Source organism: Actinia tenebrosa, unplaced genomic scaffold (assembly GCF_029948245.1).
Source record: "Actinia tenebrosa isolate PJP-AT-01 unplaced genomic scaffold, QUT_ActTen_1.0 PGA_scaffold12__29_contigs__length_12842862, whole genome shotgun sequence".
NCBI lineage: Eukaryota > Metazoa > Cnidaria > Anthozoa > Actiniaria > Actiniidae > Actinia > Actinia tenebrosa.
In genome coordinates, this window is record NW_028292572.1 from 5,394,099 (window position 1) to 5,416,387 (window position 22,289).

General features: G+C 39.7%; 3 protein-coding genes, 1 long non-coding RNA gene and 2 pseudogenes across 4 annotated transcripts; 5 read left to right on the forward strand and 1 right to left on the reverse strand.

Moving 5' to 3' along the window:
- Positions 1-3,120: 3,120 nt before the first annotated feature.
- Positions 3,121-7,856, forward strand: LOC148912078 (uncharacterized). The gene is made up of 2 exons (XR_016119411.1): positions 3,121-3,326; positions 7,791-7,856. It is a non-coding gene; the product is annotated as an uncharacterized LOC148912078 (long non-coding RNA).
- Positions 7,857-10,025: 2,169 nt separating this feature from the next.
- LOC116291727 (uncharacterized) lies at positions 10,026-11,412 on the forward strand (annotated as a pseudogene).
- Positions 11,413-12,193: 781 nt separating this feature from the next.
- LOC116291726 (uncharacterized) lies at positions 12,194-13,822 on the forward strand. The gene is made up of 4 exons (XM_031698935.2): positions 12,194-12,583; positions 12,761-12,936; positions 13,370-13,480; positions 13,584-13,822. The coding sequence occupies exons 1-4, from the start codon at positions 12,357-12,359 to the stop codon at positions 13,820-13,822; spliced, it is 753 nt and encodes a 250-aa protein (XP_031554795.2). The 5' UTR covers positions 12,194-12,356.
- A 365-nt stretch (positions 13,823-14,187) lies between these two features.
- On the reverse strand, positions 14,188-15,390 carry LOC148912079 (uncharacterized). The gene is made up of 4 exons (XM_089027885.1): positions 15,313-15,390; positions 15,033-15,231; positions 14,722-14,943; positions 14,188-14,649 (listed from the first exon to the last, which is right to left on the reverse strand). Exons 1-4 carry the CDS (start codon positions 15,318-15,320, stop codon positions 14,188-14,190), a joined length of 891 nt encoding a protein of 296 aa, XP_088884011.1. The 5' UTR covers positions 15,321-15,390.
- Positions 15,391-17,032: 1,642 nt separating this feature from the next.
- LOC148912080 (uncharacterized) lies at positions 17,033-21,009 on the forward strand (annotated as a pseudogene).
- Positions 21,010-21,124: 115 nt separating this feature from the next.
- Positions 21,125-22,202, forward strand: LOC148912081 (uncharacterized). The gene has a single exon (XM_089028411.1). It carries the CDS (start codon positions 21,125-21,127, stop codon positions 22,100-22,102), a length of 978 nt encoding a protein of 325 aa, XP_088884537.1. The 3' UTR covers positions 22,103-22,202.
- Positions 22,203-22,289: the final 87 nt, after the last annotated feature.

A 22,289-nucleotide genomic window follows, 5' to 3' on the forward strand; every position in this document is an offset into this window, starting at 1 on the left:
TCTGCGAGTTCGTCGTCGGTGTAGAATTCCTTCATCTTTTCTAACACTTCGGGCTTTACATACAAGGAATCCGTAGCTACGCGCGGAACGTCCTCTTTGTCAAACCGCAGTAACATCGCGAGAAGGTTAATGTGCGCATATGCAAGCATGCTGGCACGCAGATGATAATACTGCGGTCGATGGTCCTGGTAGTAACACAAAGCATTCCACTTACGTTCTCTCTGCTCGGCTTCTATGAAATAATCCCATTTCTCCACGGACACCATCGTTCCTTGGTCATGTGCGCGCTTTATAAGGAAGCTTAGTTCGCCTTCGTCTGTTATCAAGCGACGCTGCATATGTTTTTCTCCTTCTTTAGCGCCCTGTGTGAATTTACCTATAACAATCCGCGCTGTGGGGTTGTGCTATGGGAGCCATTGTGTAAAGGCGCTATGACAAAGTATGGCTTCATGCGCTGTGTATTCGAGCAGCTTACGCTCTTCAAAGAACTTCAATAAGGGCACCGGTATCCATTCTTTCTCCTGCAGGTGCTTTCCGTACCACGCATAGATTATTGGATGCAGGCCCGACGCTAATTTCCAAGAGGTCAATCGTACAAACCCCGTTGCCGGGGAGTCGTAGTGACCATCTAGAGACACACGGAAGAATTGGGAGTCTGGATGTCCGTAACGGTCGTAATATTCCTTACAATCTCCTAGACCTTTAAAGCTTGCAGGGTAACAGTGTTTCATATCCAAAGACACGTATTGGTCTTCGTCGTATTCCATGTTCCACAGACCACCGTGACCGTGTTCTACACAGGCTTTGGCTATGTCTCCGAACTCTTTTGGGGTGGATTTCCACCCGTTTCTTTTCTTTGCGGCTAAGAAGTCCAAGCTGCGACTGCTAAGGACCTCGTCAGAGAAGTCTTCCCCTAAGGTCTCACAGGCGCTTTGAATGCGCTGTTGTTCAATTTCGGGTCGATACAAAGTGCCGTCTTGCGTCATAAACTGACTTCCTTCTGAATCCATCAACCAAATGGAATTCTCATGGATTAACTCTGCCAATGGAGAATTCTTATAGACCTTCGTTTCCTTCTTTCTTGGGAACCGCAGTTCGCGCCAGGCGTGCCCATTGTGCTGGTAGATGACTATAGGCGCACCACGGCCCCCATATTTGTGTGTTCCGGAGTAAATAAAGCCGTCGGTGATATCTTTCACATGGATTCGCCTCTCCAGCGCCGTTTCTAACTTCTTGATGTTGTCTATCAACCCTCCGGTCCTATTAGTATCTTTTTCCCATTTCCTGATGGCTTCTCTTCTCTTTAAAGTCAGTTTACCGCCCCGAGAGGAGTCTTCAAAGAACTCTCTTACTAACTTCCCTACGCAATTACCGGGATGTCGCATCGGTTTCAACTTCTTAACGTCTGGCGTCTTTATCTTGTACGCACCGTAAATGACTACGGTAACAGGGTAAGCAACCTCGTAGAACAGCATGTCTATTCCTACCAATGCTCCCGGGCGTGTGTTTTCGTTTAAGACAAACAGGTCCTTCTTACCAGACGCCCTGATAGGATTGCGCCCCTTTTCTATCATCCACTCGCCGTCTAAATACTTTATGAACGTTAGCTCCAACCGGTAGTTACCTTCGGGTATTAAGTTAATTATTCTTTCAGCCCTTTCTTCTGTCATCGTCTCGTCCGTATCTCCCTCCATAAATGTTGTGAAGGCAAAGTCAGCATCCAGGCGATCCAACACCTGAGTTCGCAGTCGGCGCACAGTTTTATTTCGAATGCTTGTGATGGTGTCCATCTATATGTAAAGGATATCTTAACCTCCGTTTGCGATATCTTTGATTCCCAACACAGCAGCAGTAAGGACTTGTCGCGCGGGTATTTCCCGCTGCCGGCGCCTTCCTTAAACCGCCTGTAAAACCCGTAAATCTTTGACATTGACCGCGAGTCCCCCTTACTGCTGCTGAGCCATCTTGTTTATATTCTATGTGCTGAAGGGAGACAAATCTGTCCAATTAGTCAGGATCAAGTGGAAGATGTCATAAATGAAACAAGCAAGAAAGTCAAGGCTTGTTTCACAAAGCCAGACCGTACTTACAGGTCAAGACCAAAACATAATGATGATGGTTGTGGTACTGCTAAATGTAATGTGGACGACGATAATGATGATGATGACATATTGACCATCAATGCAGATCAAGAAGAAACCCTGACCAAGTGTTAAGGAGAGCTGGCAGTCAAAGCTAATCAAAACAAAGAGGCTCTTTACCTCGCACAAAAATTATCAAAATTAATAATTGGGAAGATGCAAACAATATGCAATCTAATAAATTGTTTTCTCATAAATTTTGAAGCTTTTTTTTGAACAATTTTCATTTTTTAATCGATATTAAATTCATATTTCAAGCTTCTTAATCGTGAACCACGACCTTCAGATTTTTCTTGAGAACAGTAGCCTGCGTACAATGCGTCGCTATGTAGGCTATAGAACAGAGATGCTATAAAGTTCAAGGCGAGTCAAGTTTATGTGCAAACTGAATATGTACTCAGTATAGCTAGTGTAAATTATCTGAGGGAATTGTACTGTAGTATAAAACCTAATCTTGTATTTAGTCATTTTAATGGATTTTCTTATCCGCTCAACTTTTAAAATAACGTAAATATTACGATAAAATAGCTTATGACTCACATGGAGAAAACAATTAGGAATCAATTTTCCGTAAGATAAGCTTATTTCAGCTTAATATAAAACAAAGATTACTTGAAAATACGTTTTGCTTGTCTGAGCCATCGATGATGTAAAATTTCCAAAATTTCAGATGATTTCAATAAAAACCTACGATTTTATAGCGATTTGAATTTTCCAATCTGGGCTTTTAAAAATGGCATTTGAATCGCGCAACCAAAACATCAAGTGATTTAGGCTTGTGACGTCACTTTGGTTGCAGTTTCGCATCCAGTATCAAAACAAAATGGCAGAGAACAGACCAACTCGGAGAGGATAAAGATATTGTGTCGCTGGTGCTCCAAATAAGCGAAGCTGTAAAAAATACCACTATTACACCCAATGTAAAAATGCATCAGTTTCCTTCTGATCCAGCTATTCGAGAGAAATGGGTAAAATTTGTGCAAAGACATCGGCATGATTTTCGGGAGCCATTAAGCAAGTATGCCTCACTTCGAAGAGTCATGCTACACTAGAAACTTAGCACCACAGCTTGAAGGGGTGGCCGATGCCAAATTCAATAAAGTATTGATCAAAGAATCTATACCTATGAGAGATATGAGCGTTATTGCCACTCCGGAACCACTTTCTGAGCGAAGAAAACGGCAGGTAAGCGAATGTTATATTCTTGATTCATAAATTTTAAAAAATGTGATTGTTTTTAATTCAAAAGCTATTTCAGGCCATTCGCCATCATATTGCCTTGTGTCACTTGATACTCTGGTACGTATTTATTGTTGATGTAATAGAGTTGAGTTGACCTTTGATTACTTCCCCTCGATTTGGACGCTTTGGTCACTATGAATAGTGGTATCGTTAAAGTTCTTCTTAGCTATTATAGAAAGGACGAGGAAAGCCACCAAATTCGAGTACCCATTGAGTTCGCTTTACAATCCTCTGTGCCAAAATTAAAACAGTATTTAGGCGAATTTTTTGGCCTCAAGGAGCAGGCAACAACGCATGGTCTTGCGAGTTTTCCCTTAAAGCTCTACCGGCTTTCAAAATTGCAAGGAAAGATCGAAAACTACGCCATTAACAGTGATAGTCAGTGGGCATTAGAAATGCGATTATTTTGGGTGAGGAAACGAATTAAACGGTATATATGCGTAAAAACTTTATAGTTTGTTTTCTAATACACGGGCATTTATAACTGAAGTAGTTGTCTGTCACAGCAGGTAGTCAATAATGATTAAAAAAAATTAAAGATATATTTATGTTCCATAAATTTACTGAGCCTTTTTTAAATTTCAGATAAATTGAAAAAGGCTGCGGTTCACTGAGAGTGTATAAGCGAAAAAAGGATGAAAATTATTAATTATTATTAAAAGATATTGCGTAATTATCTTTTAGTTCATGTCATTCAAGACAAAATCGTCAACCGGACTGGAAAAGTGCCAATAGTTGTTCCAGCTTGTGAAAATCCATCTTCACTCAAAAAAGTAAAATGAGGTAGATTCAGTCTTTCCACAATTAAAGCCATAGTAAGGATTCTACGCAAGCCGTTGTTTAACAGTTCATCTCTTCGTATTCTCTCCTATGAAAATTATGTTTGCCTAGTTTCACCTTTTTTAACAGACTAAAAAGTTGTTTCACGTTTTGGGACATTTCACTGCAAGCTTTGAGCATGCCAAGCGATATCGTGAAAAAAGTCTGTATGTGAATACCTCTAAAATGTCTTGCGATGTCTTGCAGAAAGTCACTAAAACAAGACCAGCCAGCCAAAAAGCCAACCAGCCTACAGAACAACAGTTTTACTACCATATGTAGATGGTGTATCCGAAACTTTGTGTAGATGCCTTCAAGACCATGTAGTCCATGGGCCAGCCCAGCTTTAATGTACCACTCAGATGGACCAGCTGAAAATGATAATGTTTGAAGTTTAGTCTGGATAGATAAAAATAAGTTATAACAGCAATTCCAAAAGAGTAGCTTTCTTGCATACTTTTTTTGGTTAAAATATTTAGAAAATTCAATTTAGCACCAAAATCGAGGCTCCATGTTGAAATTGTATGTATCTTGAGTGGCAAACTGATAAATTTAAAAACAGTATTATTATTAAGTGATATTAATAGTAACTGTGAGATTTGCAGCAATAACCTGTCTCTATGCCCAGATTTAGAGGTGAAAAGTATAAGTGCAAATCCAGGGGGGTAAAAATGGGTCCACTGGACCCCCCTTCACATTAAAAATGTTTGAAGTTTTGCTTTGAGACCTTTGATTTTCACATATACAGTCTGTTGTGTTTAAAAGCTGGACCCCCCTTTGAAAAACCCTGAAGGATCCTGGATCTGCCAGTGAGTGTGGTCTAATGTGTATAGTCTACTCCTATTACATCTATGCAAAAGATTTGTGATGAATTGATTATATTCCATATTGTTCTTTAACATTTTAAAAGTCTTTTACCTGATGAGGTTAGACAAGAAACAGTAGCTAGCTGGGAATATATATTTTGCTGGGAAGAAGATGAATTCCTTTCCTCATGTCAAAAAAAGTAAATTACTATAATTCTATACATTTTCCTTGACACCAATGATGGAAAAGGGGAACTTTTACAATATTGGCATTTTTTGGTCTCAGAATAAGAAAACCCTCACTTGCATAACATAGCCCACCTCTCCCATTTTAGAAACTGTTCATCTGTCCCTGCTTGATAAATCCCCAGTAGAGAGGTACGCTGGCTACTCTAGACAAATCACCTCTGTATGACTTATCAATTTTTTATATGGTGGGGTCCCCCCCCCCCCCCCCCAAATGTTTTTTTTTTTTTTGAGTTTCCAGAATATGGAGGTGATCAATAGTGATTGAATCTGCATTTCTTTCAAATAAAAGTATTAATTATGGTGGTATACACAGGCTAGCTCTTATACACAAAAATCCACTGTTCACTGCTGGTTTTTTAACATTTACAGAAAAGAAGAGCTCCAGGAATTCTAGATCACGAAGCCAATAAAAAGCAATCTTGCTCATTACAATATATGCACAGTGCCACTTTCTGAACAGTGTACATCTATTCTCCTTATGAAGCCCTGCTTCGTTGAAAGCCATTAAGCAAAACTACCAACAGCACGGGAATTTATGGATCTTATCATATTTGATAATGTTGATCCCAGCAGCAGGAGTATTTGAAGCAATACCTTCTAACTGAAGGTAATAAAAAAGGTGTGAAGGAATATGTATTTTTAGCACTCGGAATGCCATAAAGTAGTTGATGCTTAACCCTTTGATTCATATGACGCACAAAACTGCACATAAAAAAATGAACCTCAAGTTTAAAAATTCCACTTGAGCATTTAAAAAAATCCATGAGAAATCTACTCACTTGCACAGAAATCAACATCCATTTTTTCTAGTGCATCATGGGAAAAGTGGATTTTTAAGCAGGAAAGGTTCCAACATTAAGTACAGAAATCTTTTTTATAAGTGGCGTGCCATTCACGTGCAAATAGTTCTATTTTTACAGAAAGCAAAATTAGAGATTTGCTGATGTTTTGTACATGGTGCGAGAGTATCCGGCTGGTCTTCGGTGTAATAACCACAGCTGACGTCACAGACTGTTCATCAAGTAATAACGTGAAATGATGAACATTAAAAAAGAAGTGTCGCATAGAAATTAATGAATGTTTTAGGGGACACGTATTTTTTGTCGTTGTTCACTGGTTCCGCTAGTTCTCGTGGTTCTAGTGGTTCTCTGGTTCTCCTGGTTCTCATAGTTCTCCTGATTCTCCTGATTCTCAAGTGGTTCTCCTGGTTCTCATAGTTCTCCTGGTTCTCGAGTGGTTCTCCTGTTTCTCATAGTTCTCCTGGTTCTCGAGTGGTTCTCCTGTTTCTCATAGTTCTCCTGGTTCTCAAGTGGTTCTCCTGGTTCTCAAGTGGTTCTCCTGGTTCTCCAGTGGTTCTCGTGGTTCTCCAGTGGTTCTCGTGGTTCTCCAGTGGTTCTCGTGGTTCTCCTTGTTCTCGAATGGTTCTTGTGGTTTTCTGGTTCTTGTGGTTCTCCCGGTTCTCCTGGGGCTCCTGGTTCTTGAGTGGTTCTCCTGGTTCTCCTGGTTCTCGCTCTTGGGCTTCCTGTGTTGTTTTTTTAGAGTCAGCGGTAGTCAGCGGTACGTCATTCTCTAAAAACAATATGGCGAACCTCACGTGTTTCTTGTTTTATGTTGTTCTATTTTACAATGCAGTTTCTATATCAACCTGCGTTAAAATATCGGAGGAAAGCTATAAATTTAGCAAGACTGAAAAATCACAGAACCGCCTCTCAGGGATCGAATGGACTGTGGTTGAATCACGGTGCGATTCTCAAAGGAGAGCAGCGAAATCAAGTGTGAAGTGACCCGGAATGTTATCTTGTAGATGACATAATAATTTTGGATCCCTTAGAAATATTTCCAAACAATCTTACATGTTGTCCCAGCTGTATCGAATGTGGCTCATTAGGCCAACCACTGAAGGCCACTAGATGGAAGGACGGAAAAACGAAATGTGACAAACCGAGGCGTCTCTATGGTTTGACTAACGGTGCATTATTAGTTAGCAGAGTCTACTTATGTGATCAAAGGCACCAAATCATTGCTCATGATCCTGAGATTCTTAAACAACTGAAATGTGTGATTCCGTAGTTCATATTGTTTCACAAGACCGGTGTAACCAGAGAACTACACAACTTTATATTAACCCATGCACATGCTGGTTTAACTATTAGTGAGGTTCACGCTCTATGGCTACAAAATATGTATGATGCTTATGCTTCGTGGAAAGAATTGTACACTGCAGCAGTTTCACATGAACATAAACCTTTCCCAGCGCTTCAGCAACAATGTTCTTGGCCTGATGAAAAGATAATAGCCTTATGTATTACTCACAGTATATGTATTACACACGACAGAGGTGGCAAAAATTTAAATGCTTTTTTCGGAAAAACAAAAGAATTGGCTTAATTCTGAAAAATATGTTGCCTGATTTTTTGAAAGGAAAAGGAGTGCTAAAAACAAATCTAAACCTATGTTTAGTTAGACTAATCTTTTATTAGTTTTAATATGCAACAAACATGTTAAATGCGTTTCATTGCTACTTCTTTTATAGGCATGAAAGAGTGCAACACAAGAAAGAGTGCGAACCTCCAGAGACACCCCTTAACAAACACAAATCGAAAGAGAACGGCATTTCCAACTACCACAATGCTAGACTACAGTGTGGCCTTATATTCTTAAATATGACTGATGCCATCAAGGAAGGTGATGGAGAAAGGCTTGTGAGATGTTACAATATTATACTCCTGTTTGAGTACAAAGTCAAGCACACCAAATATGCATATGCATTGCTGTTATTTTTTTCAAAAATTATGCTTTATTGTCACCACTTGCCTGATAACCACCGCTCAGCACTTCCAAATGCGATCTCTAATCCCTCAATTTCACTGTCACTCAAGTCTTCTAATGAAGCGGCTTTGATACCGATATGTCCCAAACGTGCGGTCTGTTGCTTCCTAGAGGAGTTCTAGAGGACTAACGACTATAACTTTAATGGTTTTGTTTCTCCTGTCTTCCTTTTCCAATGAGAAGTCAATGTCTTTGGCAGAAATTGGTATATGATGCTTTTGCCATATCCAGTTTGAAGGACGCCGAGGACGTCTTTCATGTCGATTAGTAGACTTTGAAGGCAAGATTCTTGTTCTTTCTTCAGTTTTATACCAGGAAAAGAATTCAGTAGCAAGTTTTAGGTCGTATTGATTCATCAATATTGTTATGTAGAGCTATAGAACGAGCATAGGGAGGCAGCATGGTCAAGTGGTCATAGCGTCGCAATCCTGTGGTGCCGGATTCGAGTCCCGTTGTGGCCACTACCTGATTTCTGATTAGTTCAAATTCAGTTTCTCGAAGATGCTTGTAATATAGCTAACTGGTTTGCCTCCTTGCCAGTTGGGATTCTTAACACGCTTTATATTTATTTGATCTTTCATTTCACTACTGTGCCATGAGTAATGTATGTCACCCTCGTTCAATAAAGTCAATTTATTTATTTGTTTATTTCAAACAAACAACAAACACATATTCAAAATGGTGGCATACCTGACTTCGCGTTGCTTTTGCAACGATTTTAACTTCCGGTAAAGACCTATTGTCTAATTAGCGCCCCAGAAGGCCTGATACTCAGGCTACAACAGTTTCAAATGTTATCTACTTGATGGTTAGTATTTTTTGATTTGACCATAATCCAACCAACCCCGGTCCTAATAGAGAGCTAAAGAAACAACCTCCTTATAGCCCATTTTTTAACTGCATTAAAAGCGTCGATAAAAGCTTACATAAGCCATCCAGACATTCAACGGCAGATACGTGACAGACCCGAAGCAACCACATAGCTTGGTTTGGTCTGATTAACGCGATTGGCTGTTTATGACTCTAAAAGTCTGAGAGTTTTTATAAATTCAGTCAAAACTGACATAACTAAAGTTACTTCCAAAGATTTTTATCAAGAATTCGCTTCGAAACTATTTGTGGTGCCTACAGCTCAAGAGAGATACAACGCAATTTACCCAAATTGTTCTCTTGATTGGAAAAAAATCTATGTTTTGCCTTTCCAAGTTGCTTTAAACACTCGGACAAGGGAATTTCAATTCAAGATCCTAAATAGGATTTTGTACAAAAATATTCAGTTAAAGAAGTTTGGTTATTGTGAATTAGCATCATGTACTTTCGGATGTGGAGAAGATGAAACACTCGAGCATTTATTGTGTGAGTGCCGACACACCCAACTGTTTTGGTTAGAAGTAATAAAATGGCTAGCCGAATGCAATATTGTGATGGATCTTTCAGAACCTATGAATATTTTATTTGGCTTGTACAATATAGGAAATAACTTTCATTTAATCAACCATCCTATATTAATGGGAAAACAAAGTATATTGTATTGTAAAACAAAAAATGTCAGACCTGAATTAAATATCTTTATAACTATAGTTAAAAATACCAAAAAAATAGAAAAACGAATAGCCCAAACTAGGAATAAGCTTACGGTTTATTTAAAAAAGAGGGAGAAAATTAATTAATTAAACCTGCTTTTATGCTGCCAAAATAACTCAATTCCTTATGTGCCGAGTTTCTAATAATTACTAATATCTAAATAGATTGTTAATTTTATATATCTGCCTATCTATGATTTACTAGTGTTATTTTGTTTTGTATTGTTATATTTATGAAAATGACAAATAATAAAAATTGTTAAAAAAAATTTTAAAAAAACATAGCAAGACTATACTATATGAACAAATCATTTAACACCCCTTTATAAACCACCTATGCTTAATGAAGTACCCCGATGCCTCTCAATTCCAAGTCCTTGCAATCTGTAATTGCAATAAATGAAGACAGTATGTACTTGTTAATGTATTTTCTCTATTTTGAATTATTTTGTGGGACAAGTTTACAAAAACATTTCTTCCCTCACAGCGTCCAAGATAAAGTGCCACAATTGTGGAGAGAACAGGCATGTAAAACGACAATGCCCAAGTGAAAAGGGAGTCATGAAACACTACAAACAAACAAACAAAAAAAAGTCCATGTATCCATTTAAAGTCTTCATGTCATATGCGTGTTTGATATTCTCGATTTTGAAGAGGCTTTGCTGAATTTAAAGACATTAATGTGCATATAATGTTTGGTATACTTGCATATATACATATAAAACCGCAAAGCTTACGCAAACTGCAACCTGCGTCGTTTCTACACTGAGGCCCGCACTAAAAGAGGGGAAATGTACGGGACACCCAAGCTCCTTGGTTTCTGCCATGCAATAGAGAGAAACCTGAATCTTCCCCCAAACAACAGGAACATCAAGATGTCCACAGATGCCAGGTTTCAAAGGTCCAACCAGATGCTGGATGCCCAGTTAGTGAACATGAAACGCAGCTGTAAAAGCAACCCCGAACATAAGCCAACAATTGTAGACGAGGATTGGTTAAACTTCGGTCATCAGAGGCATTGTCTGTCAAAAGTCCAGCATCCTTGCTACGAAATGTTTGGTTTCATGTCGTATTGTTTTTTTGTTTTTTTGCTTTTTGTATCAGAGGGAGAGAGGGCCAGAGAGAGCTGACAAAGACGGCTTTAAATTTGAAGTTGATGCTGCCGGCCGTAGATTTGCAACGACGTCTAACGACGAGCTTACGAAAAACCACCAAGGGGATTGAAAGATCACACAACTAGTTCCGCGAAGAATGCTAGGATGTATGAAACCGATAATGACGGCTATAAAGCACTCCAGCTTTATTTTAAGCTGAATCTTAAGATCAATGCATCCTTTTAGTATCCGAGAAAGAACTGGACGCCAACCAAGAATGTTTGGTACGAAGAAAAGCCCCTTGGAGTAAACAAGCTCGACACTGTGATGAAAACCATCAGTTAATTTTCCAAGGAGTACACAAATCATTCAGTAAGAGCAACAGCCATCACCTTGTGGTCAAACGCCGGTGTGCCAAATCGCCATATAATGGCCATTTCCGCACAGAAACGAGCTAAGTTTGGCTCACTACAACACTCGCCCTTCCACCGGCCAGCTACACAACCGCAGAGAAGTCCTGTCGAGAAGTCTTGCAGTTAAAAAGTCTAGAGTCCAAGTAAAGCCACAGCTGCATTCTTTTCGGCTCTGCCTCGTGCAACTCTTACGCTACCATCTTGCTCTCCCAACTATCCGCGTACACCATAAATAGATTTACGCACGCAAAGCATTGACTATTGCTTCATTATGATCTGGTCCTTCATATGCCCTTTCTCCATATTGCTGTATGAATTGATACCATGATAACTGCAACACCCAAACATTAAGGCAAACAGCCTTAAACCCTGGATGGTCTGGTATGCACCTTGGCTGCTCTATTCCTTCTGCCTCAACTGCCTCTTAATTTTTAGCCTTTACCTTATCAAATTCCTGGCAACAACAGCATTCCAATTGTAACATGAACACCTGAGAGAACTATATTGAACACCTCATAATACAATAGTCCTTTGTTTTCTTATACACTGAAAGCTGTGATAAAGTTCAGCTAATTAATGTATTATGCTTTTTCTTTTAACTTTTCATATTCTGTACCAGTTTTCATTTCCTATTTTAATTTTTGTCTTCTGCCTTGACTTGAGTGTTTATTTGCTGGAGGAAGAATTAAATCACGTATAATTGTGATAAAAATTGTTTTTCTTGCTGTTGTTAAGCTTAATTAAATATTAGAGACCTTTAGCATCACGTTTTTTCCTGAAACCGCAAACGGCAAACTTCAAAAACGTCACGTGACCAAGGTCTTGGAGTCAGGTTTCACGTTCGCGGTCTGCGTTTGTACCTGAAAACCATCGTCTAGAGGTTCGTCGTTTACGGCAGATGCTTTAAGCGTTTCAACTGAATTTTCTCACGTTAGGAACCCAAACTTGTGTATTTAATTCATTCTTCTATCGACACATTTGATTTAAAGCAGTAAATTTATTTGAAAAGGGGCTTATTTTTGCTAAAAAGCTGAAGTGACATAAGCTGAATGAAAACAAACATGGCGGCTCCACGTGCACCTGCTGACTAAAACTTTTACTGGTTCGATATTTCAGGTATTAAAGACTAAACTAGCAAGAAAAAGGTAGCAGATCTTTTAACATCATCTTCTTTTGAGATATGGCTCCGTTTCGCTGGCCATTACAGATGCACGACTTGATGCTCGCCCAAGAGGTAGCTGCACACAAACCTTCAGGAAAGGCTGAATGGGAAGAAATTGCTCAAACGTTGAGTAAAGTGTTTTCTAAAGAAGACAAAAATGTCATTCTAAAAGGGAGAGGCTGCAGAGAACACATGGAAAGACTGTTAGAAAAGTATAGAGACGAGGACAAGAAGGCTTTGAAAAGGTACACTGGTAGTGTAGCTTTGGAAAATGCTGAATATTAGACAGTGGAATACCTGCATTGTCTTTATAGCTTTTAGCTGTTTACTGTATCATCTTCTAGGAAAATAGACTGATTCCTTTTCACCTTATTGTTTTGTTTTTCTTTATTGAAAACTATTTTATTTTATGTGCGATTCAGATCTGGAACTGAGGAAGATTACAATGAACTATGCCAACTTCTTGAAGACATATCAACCTTCAGAGGCGATCTGGAAGAGCAGAAAATCAAAGAAAAAGAAAATAAAAAGATCAAGGAGAAATCAGATAAGCAAAAGGGATTAGAAATGAGAGCTGCAGCCTTGTCTACAATGAAAAGTAAGACTGCAGACTTTCTAATCGATTAATTCATGTTAGATTAACTATCAATTTGCTGAGTTGATGAAATGAAAATAGATAAATTAAGTGCTAGTCGTGTTTATTGCTGTTTTTCACAAATTAATTAAACAATAAAGTGGTTTTCATAAACCCCGAAACAAAGTGTACAATTTAAAGTGTAAGAGTGTTTAATAGGTGAAAAGGCATAATAGAAAAAAAAAAGTGTGATAAAGTGTAATATGCCAAAGTGTATTACATGGGTTGATGAAAACCACTCTAGAAATCAAAATAATTAGAATAATTTAGCAGTATTTAGAACTATTTCACTTTTAGTGTTTGTACTCTATTAAAAAGCACTTGAATGCTTTTTAACAGAGCTTGTGATTATCATGAACAGTTTATTACAGATTTACAAATGAAACTTATTTCTTAGAAAGGAAACTTGATGACCAAGAAAGCAGCGGTAGTGATATTGATGAAAGTGACGAGGATGACATTAATGATGGTGATGATGATGATGATAGCTCAAGTAGCGCAAAAAAAGGTGAGACAAGTAAGGGGAAAATCCCATTTTGAGGTGTTGTTGGGGCTTTTGAGGGGCTTTCTCTATATAATTTAGGTATTAATGTCCTTTGTTTGTTTTTAAGATTCCAAAGTCAAGACTGGGCCAAGGAAAAGGGCTTCAAGGCTATCTGCAATAGAAATGTTGGGGAACAAATATAGCAAAAAAGCAGATTACAGAGAAAAAGAGTTAGATTTGAGGAGACAAGAATTTGATCTACAAAAGAAGAAGTATGAAGATGAAAGGGCAGAAAGGGAAGAAAAATTTAAACTAGAACTGGAGGAAAGAAGGGTGTTTCTTTCTTTTTTAAAAGATAAACTCTAAAGCACTTTTCATTGATATAGAGTTGTGTTCATTCATTGACATGCATCTAGCAAAACCAGTTTGATGCATTTTCAAGATTGTTAGAATTTTTCTAAATTGAACCAGCATTTCTTGGCTAAAATCTTTACTGATATGATTTCATGGGCTTACACCATTTCGTTTTGGCATTTTGTTGCCTTTAACCGCCTTTATGTCAATTTTCTCTGACAAAGTTCAATATATGTTTATTAAGGATTCACTCATTGGTTTTACAGATACTTCCCATATTTGTAAAATGAAGCTATATGCAGTTTGAAATTTGTTTAAAAAGGTTAGACAATATGTGCAGTAGTGACTTTGTTTAGTTAACAATGCCTAGATATATCTTATTGATTGGAAAGATATATCTCTAATGTAGGAGGATCTAATCCAAAGAACTTACTGGTTTGAGACCCATACAGGCAGGTATGACAATTAACCAGAACACATGCTACCAAGTAATATTTTGCTGTAGGCTGAAGAAGAACCTTTAAATTTCTCTTAAAATCTAAAAAAGCAAACAGTTGAGTGATTTTTCCAAATCCCCACTCAACAGTTACTCTGACTTTACTCATTAGGCTATTGAACTGCTGTTGATCAGGAGGTAGTCGAGCTCCACGGAATGGCGATATATTCTGTGTAATGCCATAAGCTGGGTCCCCGTATATAACATACGGCTCTCCGCTGGGTTTCTGAAATCGCTGCAGCTTATTTAGTAGGCCACTCTCGCCAAGCATGAAGGCATCGTGCCTCCTCCCCTCTATAGGACCATACATGTGGGCAATAAGCCCATTAGGAGCCTGAACGGACTGTAAAAAAAGGAACTTGTCAATGTTCTTTTTTTTTTAATGTTGTGTTAATACAAGTTAAAAGTTTGTTACCTGGAATTTTAAGCAATGCGTTCGCTTATGCCCACTGTACATAATCCGTTGATTAGCTGTAGGTCGTGCGATGGGCCTTGGCGTTCCATCAATAAAGCCCCAGCATTGTTCAAGTGGTGCTCCTTTATCGTATATAACTTGTGAAAAGAGTTGTGGGTCAAGCCAAATGAGGTCAAGGGATTCAAGCAGATGCTTGAAGCGATCATAAATGTCGTCCAATACCTATAGAAAAAGGAAAGAAAAATAATATACAAAATTGCAGATTAACAAATTAAGGATGCTGACCAGTAGGTATGTGTTTAGAAACTTGCTTTGTTAAATATGAGACTAAGTTCAGACTCGGGTCTTCCAAATATTGGGACAAGATCACACCATCTATTCGGGTATGCTAGCCTTCGTAGCAAGATCATGAGTGCTTCCATCCCAGTTGCTTTAGTTCTTTGGCTGCAGACGAAATGTTCGGGAATCTGTAAGCAGTCCAAAAGGTGTTCCATGTCGTTCTTCTGAAACCTACGGAATATTTTGCGACATTTTATAAGAGAATGATTGGATGAACGAGAAAGACAAAATAAAACTTAATTAAAATCCTACCTAAACATCGTTTCACAGTCGGCATCGGTGATGTCTTGAAAATTCAATCTGGGAACGTCTTTATTCGTTTGGGGTGGAAACAGAAATTCAACTAAAAGTAAGTCAAGATCGTCGTCATCGCTACTGGAGTTATCACTGCTATCGTCGAATAGCAAAACCGTAATGACATCGTCAAAATTTCGCCTAAATAAACCCATATAAAATACACGTTTTGAATATATGAACATAGTTAATAGAGGGAAATGGTTAGGAAACCCTTTTGTTATAAGTCTTTGTTCACTTTTTTCAAGCGTGACCGTGCACAATCCTTTGTTTTACAATTGTTTTACCATTGTTGGCAATGGCTGAGTGAACAGACCAAAATCTTTCTCTTGGCTGCTAGTTCAAAATACCTTAAAGATTTATAAGAGATATTTGAATATTCCTTACAATAATCCCATAGACGAAGTTTATGTTTACTTATTTTGCAATTTCGGATGAGCATAAATCAAACATTGTGCACGGTCAAGACCGGTTCAACATCAAAAGCGAACAAAGACCTGATAACAATAGGTTTCCTAACCATTCCCCTCTATTAACTATGATATGAACGATGAAAAATCTAGATTTATGTGATACCAACCTTGCAGCAGCGGCCATTTTGAGTGAAATATCCCATAATTCACTTGTTTTCTATGCAACCTCTGGGACCGTCAAGCTAAATCGATAAACAGGATCATACCTCTAACGACAAACGGCTAACGTCAAACCGCGGTTTGCCGTTTGCGGTTTCAGGAAAAAACGTGATGCTAAAGGTCTCTATTAACAAAGAAAACACGACAGACTGGATAAAGTGCTTTTATTGCATCAAATAAATATGTCCTTGCATTTTTAAATTTGAGTACTGTTTAGATTAAATTTATGCTAATTATTGAACATTGATTGTGTGACTTATGTCACGTGGACTTTTATCACGTGTTATGATAACATTGATTTATGTAAATGAGTATCAAGTCAGTTTTTTTGGTTTTCACAAATGTATGACACGTATTTTGCTAACCTGGACTATCAAGACGTTATTGCTAACCTGTACTTTACATGATTGGAATTTTATGGAAGTGTAAGAAGTATGTCTTTATATAGTCGCCACAGAAGTAAGTTGTGTGAATTTTATGATTCATTATACACGATTGTAATCGTAAATATTAAGCTATGTGATCTGCATGTTTTAGATCGAATACACTACATTACTACACAATAAACAAGTGCTATACGGTTTGTGGTGACTCTGGTAACTTCTTCGCGGTACATCATTCGATTTCTTTCAAATTCGTCCGTGGAGAAGGGAGAAGTGATGGAAGAAGAACAGCTGAAAACAGCCAAGAACAGTAGAAGATTGGCGAAGTCAACGCTAACACGATGTGGTAATGCTTTAATGACGTTATTAGATAAACAACGGCCTTCTGATGAGGTAAGAAAGTCCTTAGCTAAATTAGAAGAAGCCTTCGAATCACTCGAAGTGAAACACGATGAGTATACATTACTCATAGATGATGATGATGCGTACGAAAAGGAAGAACAATGGATTGCGGCATGTCAAGATCGTTTTTTGGAATTACAAATCGCAGCCAAAACGTATTTATCCAGTTTAGACAGCCACACGGGATCAGACGACCAGAATTTAATGCCTAATGATACAGAAAATGTGATTCCAGAGAATGGCCCAGGCAGTAGCTAAGGAATGATAGGAATGCAAGCTGAGCAGGGTGCGGCGCAAGCAACTTCCGATAACACCGATGGAATCATCGGAATGCAGGCCAATGATTCTAGCATAAACCACTCTATTGTTGTCACAGAAAACTCTAGCACAAACAATCACGATAACACTGAAAATCTCAACGCAAACAGCCCGACGGTTAATAATTTTCCTGCAAACAATAGCACCATTGATGTTCAGGACGGTGAAATTAAAGGCGGGTTACAACCCGAGAAAACTCTGAGTTTCCAACTAGAAAAACCAAAATTACCAAGCTTTTCTGGTGACGTACGCGAGTACGCTATATTCCGAGCAGATTTCAAGCACGCAATCGAAGCGAATTACAGCAAACGCGATAGCATAATGCTATTAAGAACATGTTTGACAGGAAAGCCTCTTGATCTAATTAAAGGCATCGGCACCGACTATGACGCAGCGTGTAGCTATTTGGATTCTATTTTTGGAGATCCAAGATACGTATCAGACACGATCACACACGACATCACCAAATTCAAGCCATTGCAAGATGGCGAAGATATGCGATTTTGCGACCTAGTTCATCTAGTCAACAGATGCTACAACACGTTAAAGGAAGTTGGACTGCCAAGCGACATGGATAACAGTCATATGCTGTCAATCATCGAACATAAGATGTGTGCCGACGACAGGAAAGTCTGGTCTAGAGATGTGGAGCGTGAAAAGACAAAGCCGACATTACAAGCGCTTATCACGTGGATGACAACAGAGATGAAATCAAGAATGAGAGCGGCGGCTCCTTTGAGAGATGCTAGTCATCACAAGGGAAATGTACGTCAAAGTGTACATCACGTTACAAGTACCGGTAACAAAGGCAAAGCGACGAATTGGTACAAGTGCTGGTACTGCAAATATCTTCTGATCACTGGGTTGATCAATGTCAGGTTTTCAAAGAAAAGCCTGCAAGTGATCGATTAAAAGCAGTAAAGGACAACCACGCTTGCTTCAGCTGCCTCAAAAAAGCGGGAAGAGATCACAAATCCCAAAACTGCTCAAGAAGACGTCAATGCCCTGAGATGATTAACGGTGTACAATGTACACAATACCATCATCAGCTGTTACACTGTAACTCTGTGCGCGCTAATGTTGCAGCGACTAGCAGTTCAGATGACGCCCTGTTGCCTATTGTCTCGGGTAACATACGCAGAAGAAATGGTTTATGTCAACGTGGGAACATCATGCTTGATTCTGGTGCGCAGTTAAGTATAATTTGCCAACAAACGGCCGACAAACTAGGACTTACAGGAAAACCTGTATCAATAACCCTGAGTAAAGTGGGCGGAGAAGAAGAGGTCATAAAGATGCATGTCTACAAAGTCCCCATCACATCGTTAGTCGACAATAAGAGTTATACCATCAACGCACCCATCACGACCCCACAAGCTTTTAGCTTTAAATTTTATCGTGTTTAAATAAAGGTATTCTATTCTATTCTATTCTAACGCAATCGGGCTAGCACGCATTACTGATGACGTCAGCGGAGCGCCAATTCAGACCATAACAGAACGACTAAACCTGAGGAAAACCGACATCAAAAGAGGAAAGGGTACTGTACACCTGCTAATCGGGGTCGACCACGCCCACATGCACACTGGAGAAACGAGACAAAGTGGAAATCTGGCTGCAAGACACTCTCCCCTGGGATGGGTGGTTTTTGGATCCCCATCTGACGACATTGATAGTACATCAACGAAGTTAGCATTACACGTGAAGTATGCGCAACCAGTAGACCTTACGAGTTTCTGGACAACAGAAGCAATGGGCGTAAGTCCGAAGCAAGGCTCCTTAGATCACCTCAGTACTGTCGAGAAGGAGGCTTTGGTAATAGAGAAATCCTGTGTAAAAGTGGGAAATCAATGGCTAGTACCCTATCCGTGGTTAAAAGATCCAAACCAGTTACCCGACAACAAGGCCCAAGCACTGAAAAGCCTTGAGTCTACAGAAAGACGACTCTCAAAACATCCTGAGCAAGCAGCCATCTACGACAAACAAATGACTGACCTGGAAGAGATGGGATTTGCGAGAAAGCTCACGAGAGAAGAGGCTGATAACTACAAAGGGCCTATACACTATATAGCACATCACGCTGTCATCCGGCCAGAAAAAAATAGTACCCTAGTGCGCATTGTCTTCAATTCTTCATCAGTTTACAAAGGTCATCGCTTGAATGACTACTGGATGAAAGGCCCGGATTTGCTAAACAATCTATTTGGTGTCCTACTGCGTTTCAGAGAAGATATCGTAGCGTTCGCAGGAGATATTTCCAAGATGTATCATAGAGTCTTGATCACTGAGCAAGATCAACATGTTCACCGCTTTCTGTGGAGAAACCTAGACACGACACGAGAACCAGGTGTTTACGTCAAAACTGTGCTTACTTTCGGCGACAAACCCGCTCCCGCCATGGCTCAGATTGCTCTACGCAAAACAGCACATGAAAATCAAGAGAAGTACCCAGAAGCAGCACAGACACTCAGAGAGAACACCTATATGGATGACATCTGTGAATCAGTACACACCAAAGAGAAAGCTGAAAGGATTATCAAAGAATTAGATGAAGTACTAGAGAGTGGAGGTTTCAAGGCAAAGGGATGGATTTCGAACAAAGTCTTAGACGGCTCTTCAAATCAGCAACGACAGGAGGTCGAAATTCTACAAAGCGAGGAGAAGATACTCGGAGCTGTGTGGAACAATGAAGAAGACACGATTACCTTTAAAGTTAACCCGAATCACATTAGGTGTAAAGAACAAAGCAAGTTGACAAAGAGAACAGTGCTGAGCCAAGTAGCAAGGATATATGATCCCATAGGATTCGCATCTGCCTTTCTCATCAGAGCAAAAATCGGTCTACAACAGTTATGGCAAAGAGGGCTTGGTTGGGACGACGAGCTTCCAGACGATATCAAGGCAGTATGGGTTGCACTGTTCGAAGAAATGAAGGAACTGAACTCTGTAACATTTGATCGTTCTCTAACTCCTGACGAAAGCGCACATTCTCCTATTCTATGCATTTTCACTGATGCATCGCAAGATGCATTTGGAGCGTGCGCATATATCAGATGGCAAGTCAGCAATGGAACATTTGAAGTACGTTTCATAGCAGCCAAGTCTAGAGTAGCACCTATCAAAGCTCTGACGATACCACGATTGGAACTCCAAGGCGCGGTCATAGGATCTAGACTATCCAGAAGCATCCAAGAGGAGACGAGGATTGAGTTTACTAAGGTGATGTTCTTCACCGATAGCGAGATTGTACTAGCTTGGATACGTAGCCAAGCAAGAATCTACAAGCCATTTGTATCAGTCAGGATTGGAGAGATTCAAGACAACTCTGATCCAGCACAGTGGAATCACATTCCTGGCAAGCACAATGTTGCTGATGACCTGTCACGTGGATTGTCCATCAGACAACTTGATGAAAGATGGAAACATGGTCCTGCATTTCTGAAATGCCCCGAAGAAGAGTGGCCCATTACGCACAACGAATCAAACCAGCATTGCAATGATGCTGACAAAGAAATCAAGAAACCAAAGGCAGTATGTACGGCAGTCAAGTCGCCAGACCTTATTGACTACAGCAGGTTCTCCAGCTGGAAGACGCTTATTCGTGTTAAAGCATGGCTTCAAAGATTTGTAAATAATCTACACGCAAGAAAGAGCCCAGCTTATACCAACAAGTCAGGAACGCTCACACCACAAGAGTTGGAACAAGCCAGGAAGACCATCATAAAGGATGCTCAAAGAAGTTTGAAAGCAAGAATCAAGAGCAGTGAGTTAAGTTGCCTAAGCCCGTTTGTGGATAATGAAGGTCTTATACGAGTTGGAGGAAGAGTTGACGAATCTGTTGTTACATACGATACCAAACACCCGTTACTTTTGCCACAGGAAAGCAGAGTTTCCTACCTAATCGCCCTACAGAACCATGAGTCTAGCCATTCCGGCATAGCAAGCACCGTTGCGAAGATCAGGAGACGTTATTGGATACTGAAGATACACCGTATTGTCAAAACGATCAAATTCAGATGCGTCACATGCAAAGCTATGAAGCCACAAACAGAGAAGCAGCTTATGGCCAGCCTGCCAGAATGCCGAGTAACCCCGAGCACTCCACCATTCTACTATACGTCATGTGATTATTTTGGCCCAATTACAGTCAAAATCGGACGTAACAAAACAGCAAAGCATTATGGTGTTCTATTTACCTGCCTGAACACTAGAGCAGTACACTTAGAAATAGCAACTGATGCTTCAACCATGGAATTCATTCAAGTGCTGCGCAGATTTTTTGCTATTAGAGGTTACCCATCGCTCATGATTAGTGACAATGGAACCCAGCTCGTAGGAGCAGAGAAAGAACTAAGACAGATGGTTAAGGGATGGGACCAAGATAAGCTGCGAGATTACTGTGCTGACAAAGGCATGGAATGGAAATTCATAACCCCAGGAGCTCCTCATCAGAATGGGTGCGCTGAAGCCTTGGTAAAGAGCTGCAAATATGCTCTAAAGAAAGCTATTGGCAAACATGTTTTAACTCCGTTCGAGTTATATACATGCCTATTAGAGGTAGCCAACCTCGTAAATCAACGACCAATTGGCAGAGTCCCTAACGACCCAGATGATGGAGCCTACATATGCCCTAACGATATGCTGCTCGGAAGGGCATTCACCCACGTGCCACAAGGTCCCTTTGAGGAGACAGCCAACACTAGACGAAGAGTCGAGTTTGTTCAACAAATAGTTGAATCCTTCTGGAAACGTTGGTCGAGAGATGTATTCCCTCAATTAGTACCACGTCTGAAATGGAAGACCGACAGACGAAACATTCGTGTTGGAGATGTGGTCATGATGAACGACCAAAATGCAGTCCGTGGTAAATGGACCATTGGCAAGATTATTGAAGTGTATCCCGGTCGAGACGGTAAAGTACGAAATGTACAACTCAAGACAGCAACTGGTACGTACTCAAGACCAGTCTCGAAGGTAGCGGTTATTCTCCCTGTTGAAGAAGATGCTAATTGAAGATGAAGACTATGCCCTCATCGGGGTGGAGGATGTTTAGATTAAATTTATGCTAATTATTGAACATTGATTGTGTGACTTATGTCACGTGGACTTTTATCACGTGTTATGATAACATTGATTTATGTAAATGAGTATCAAGTCAGTTTTTTTGGTTTTCACAAATGTATGACACGTATTTTGCTAA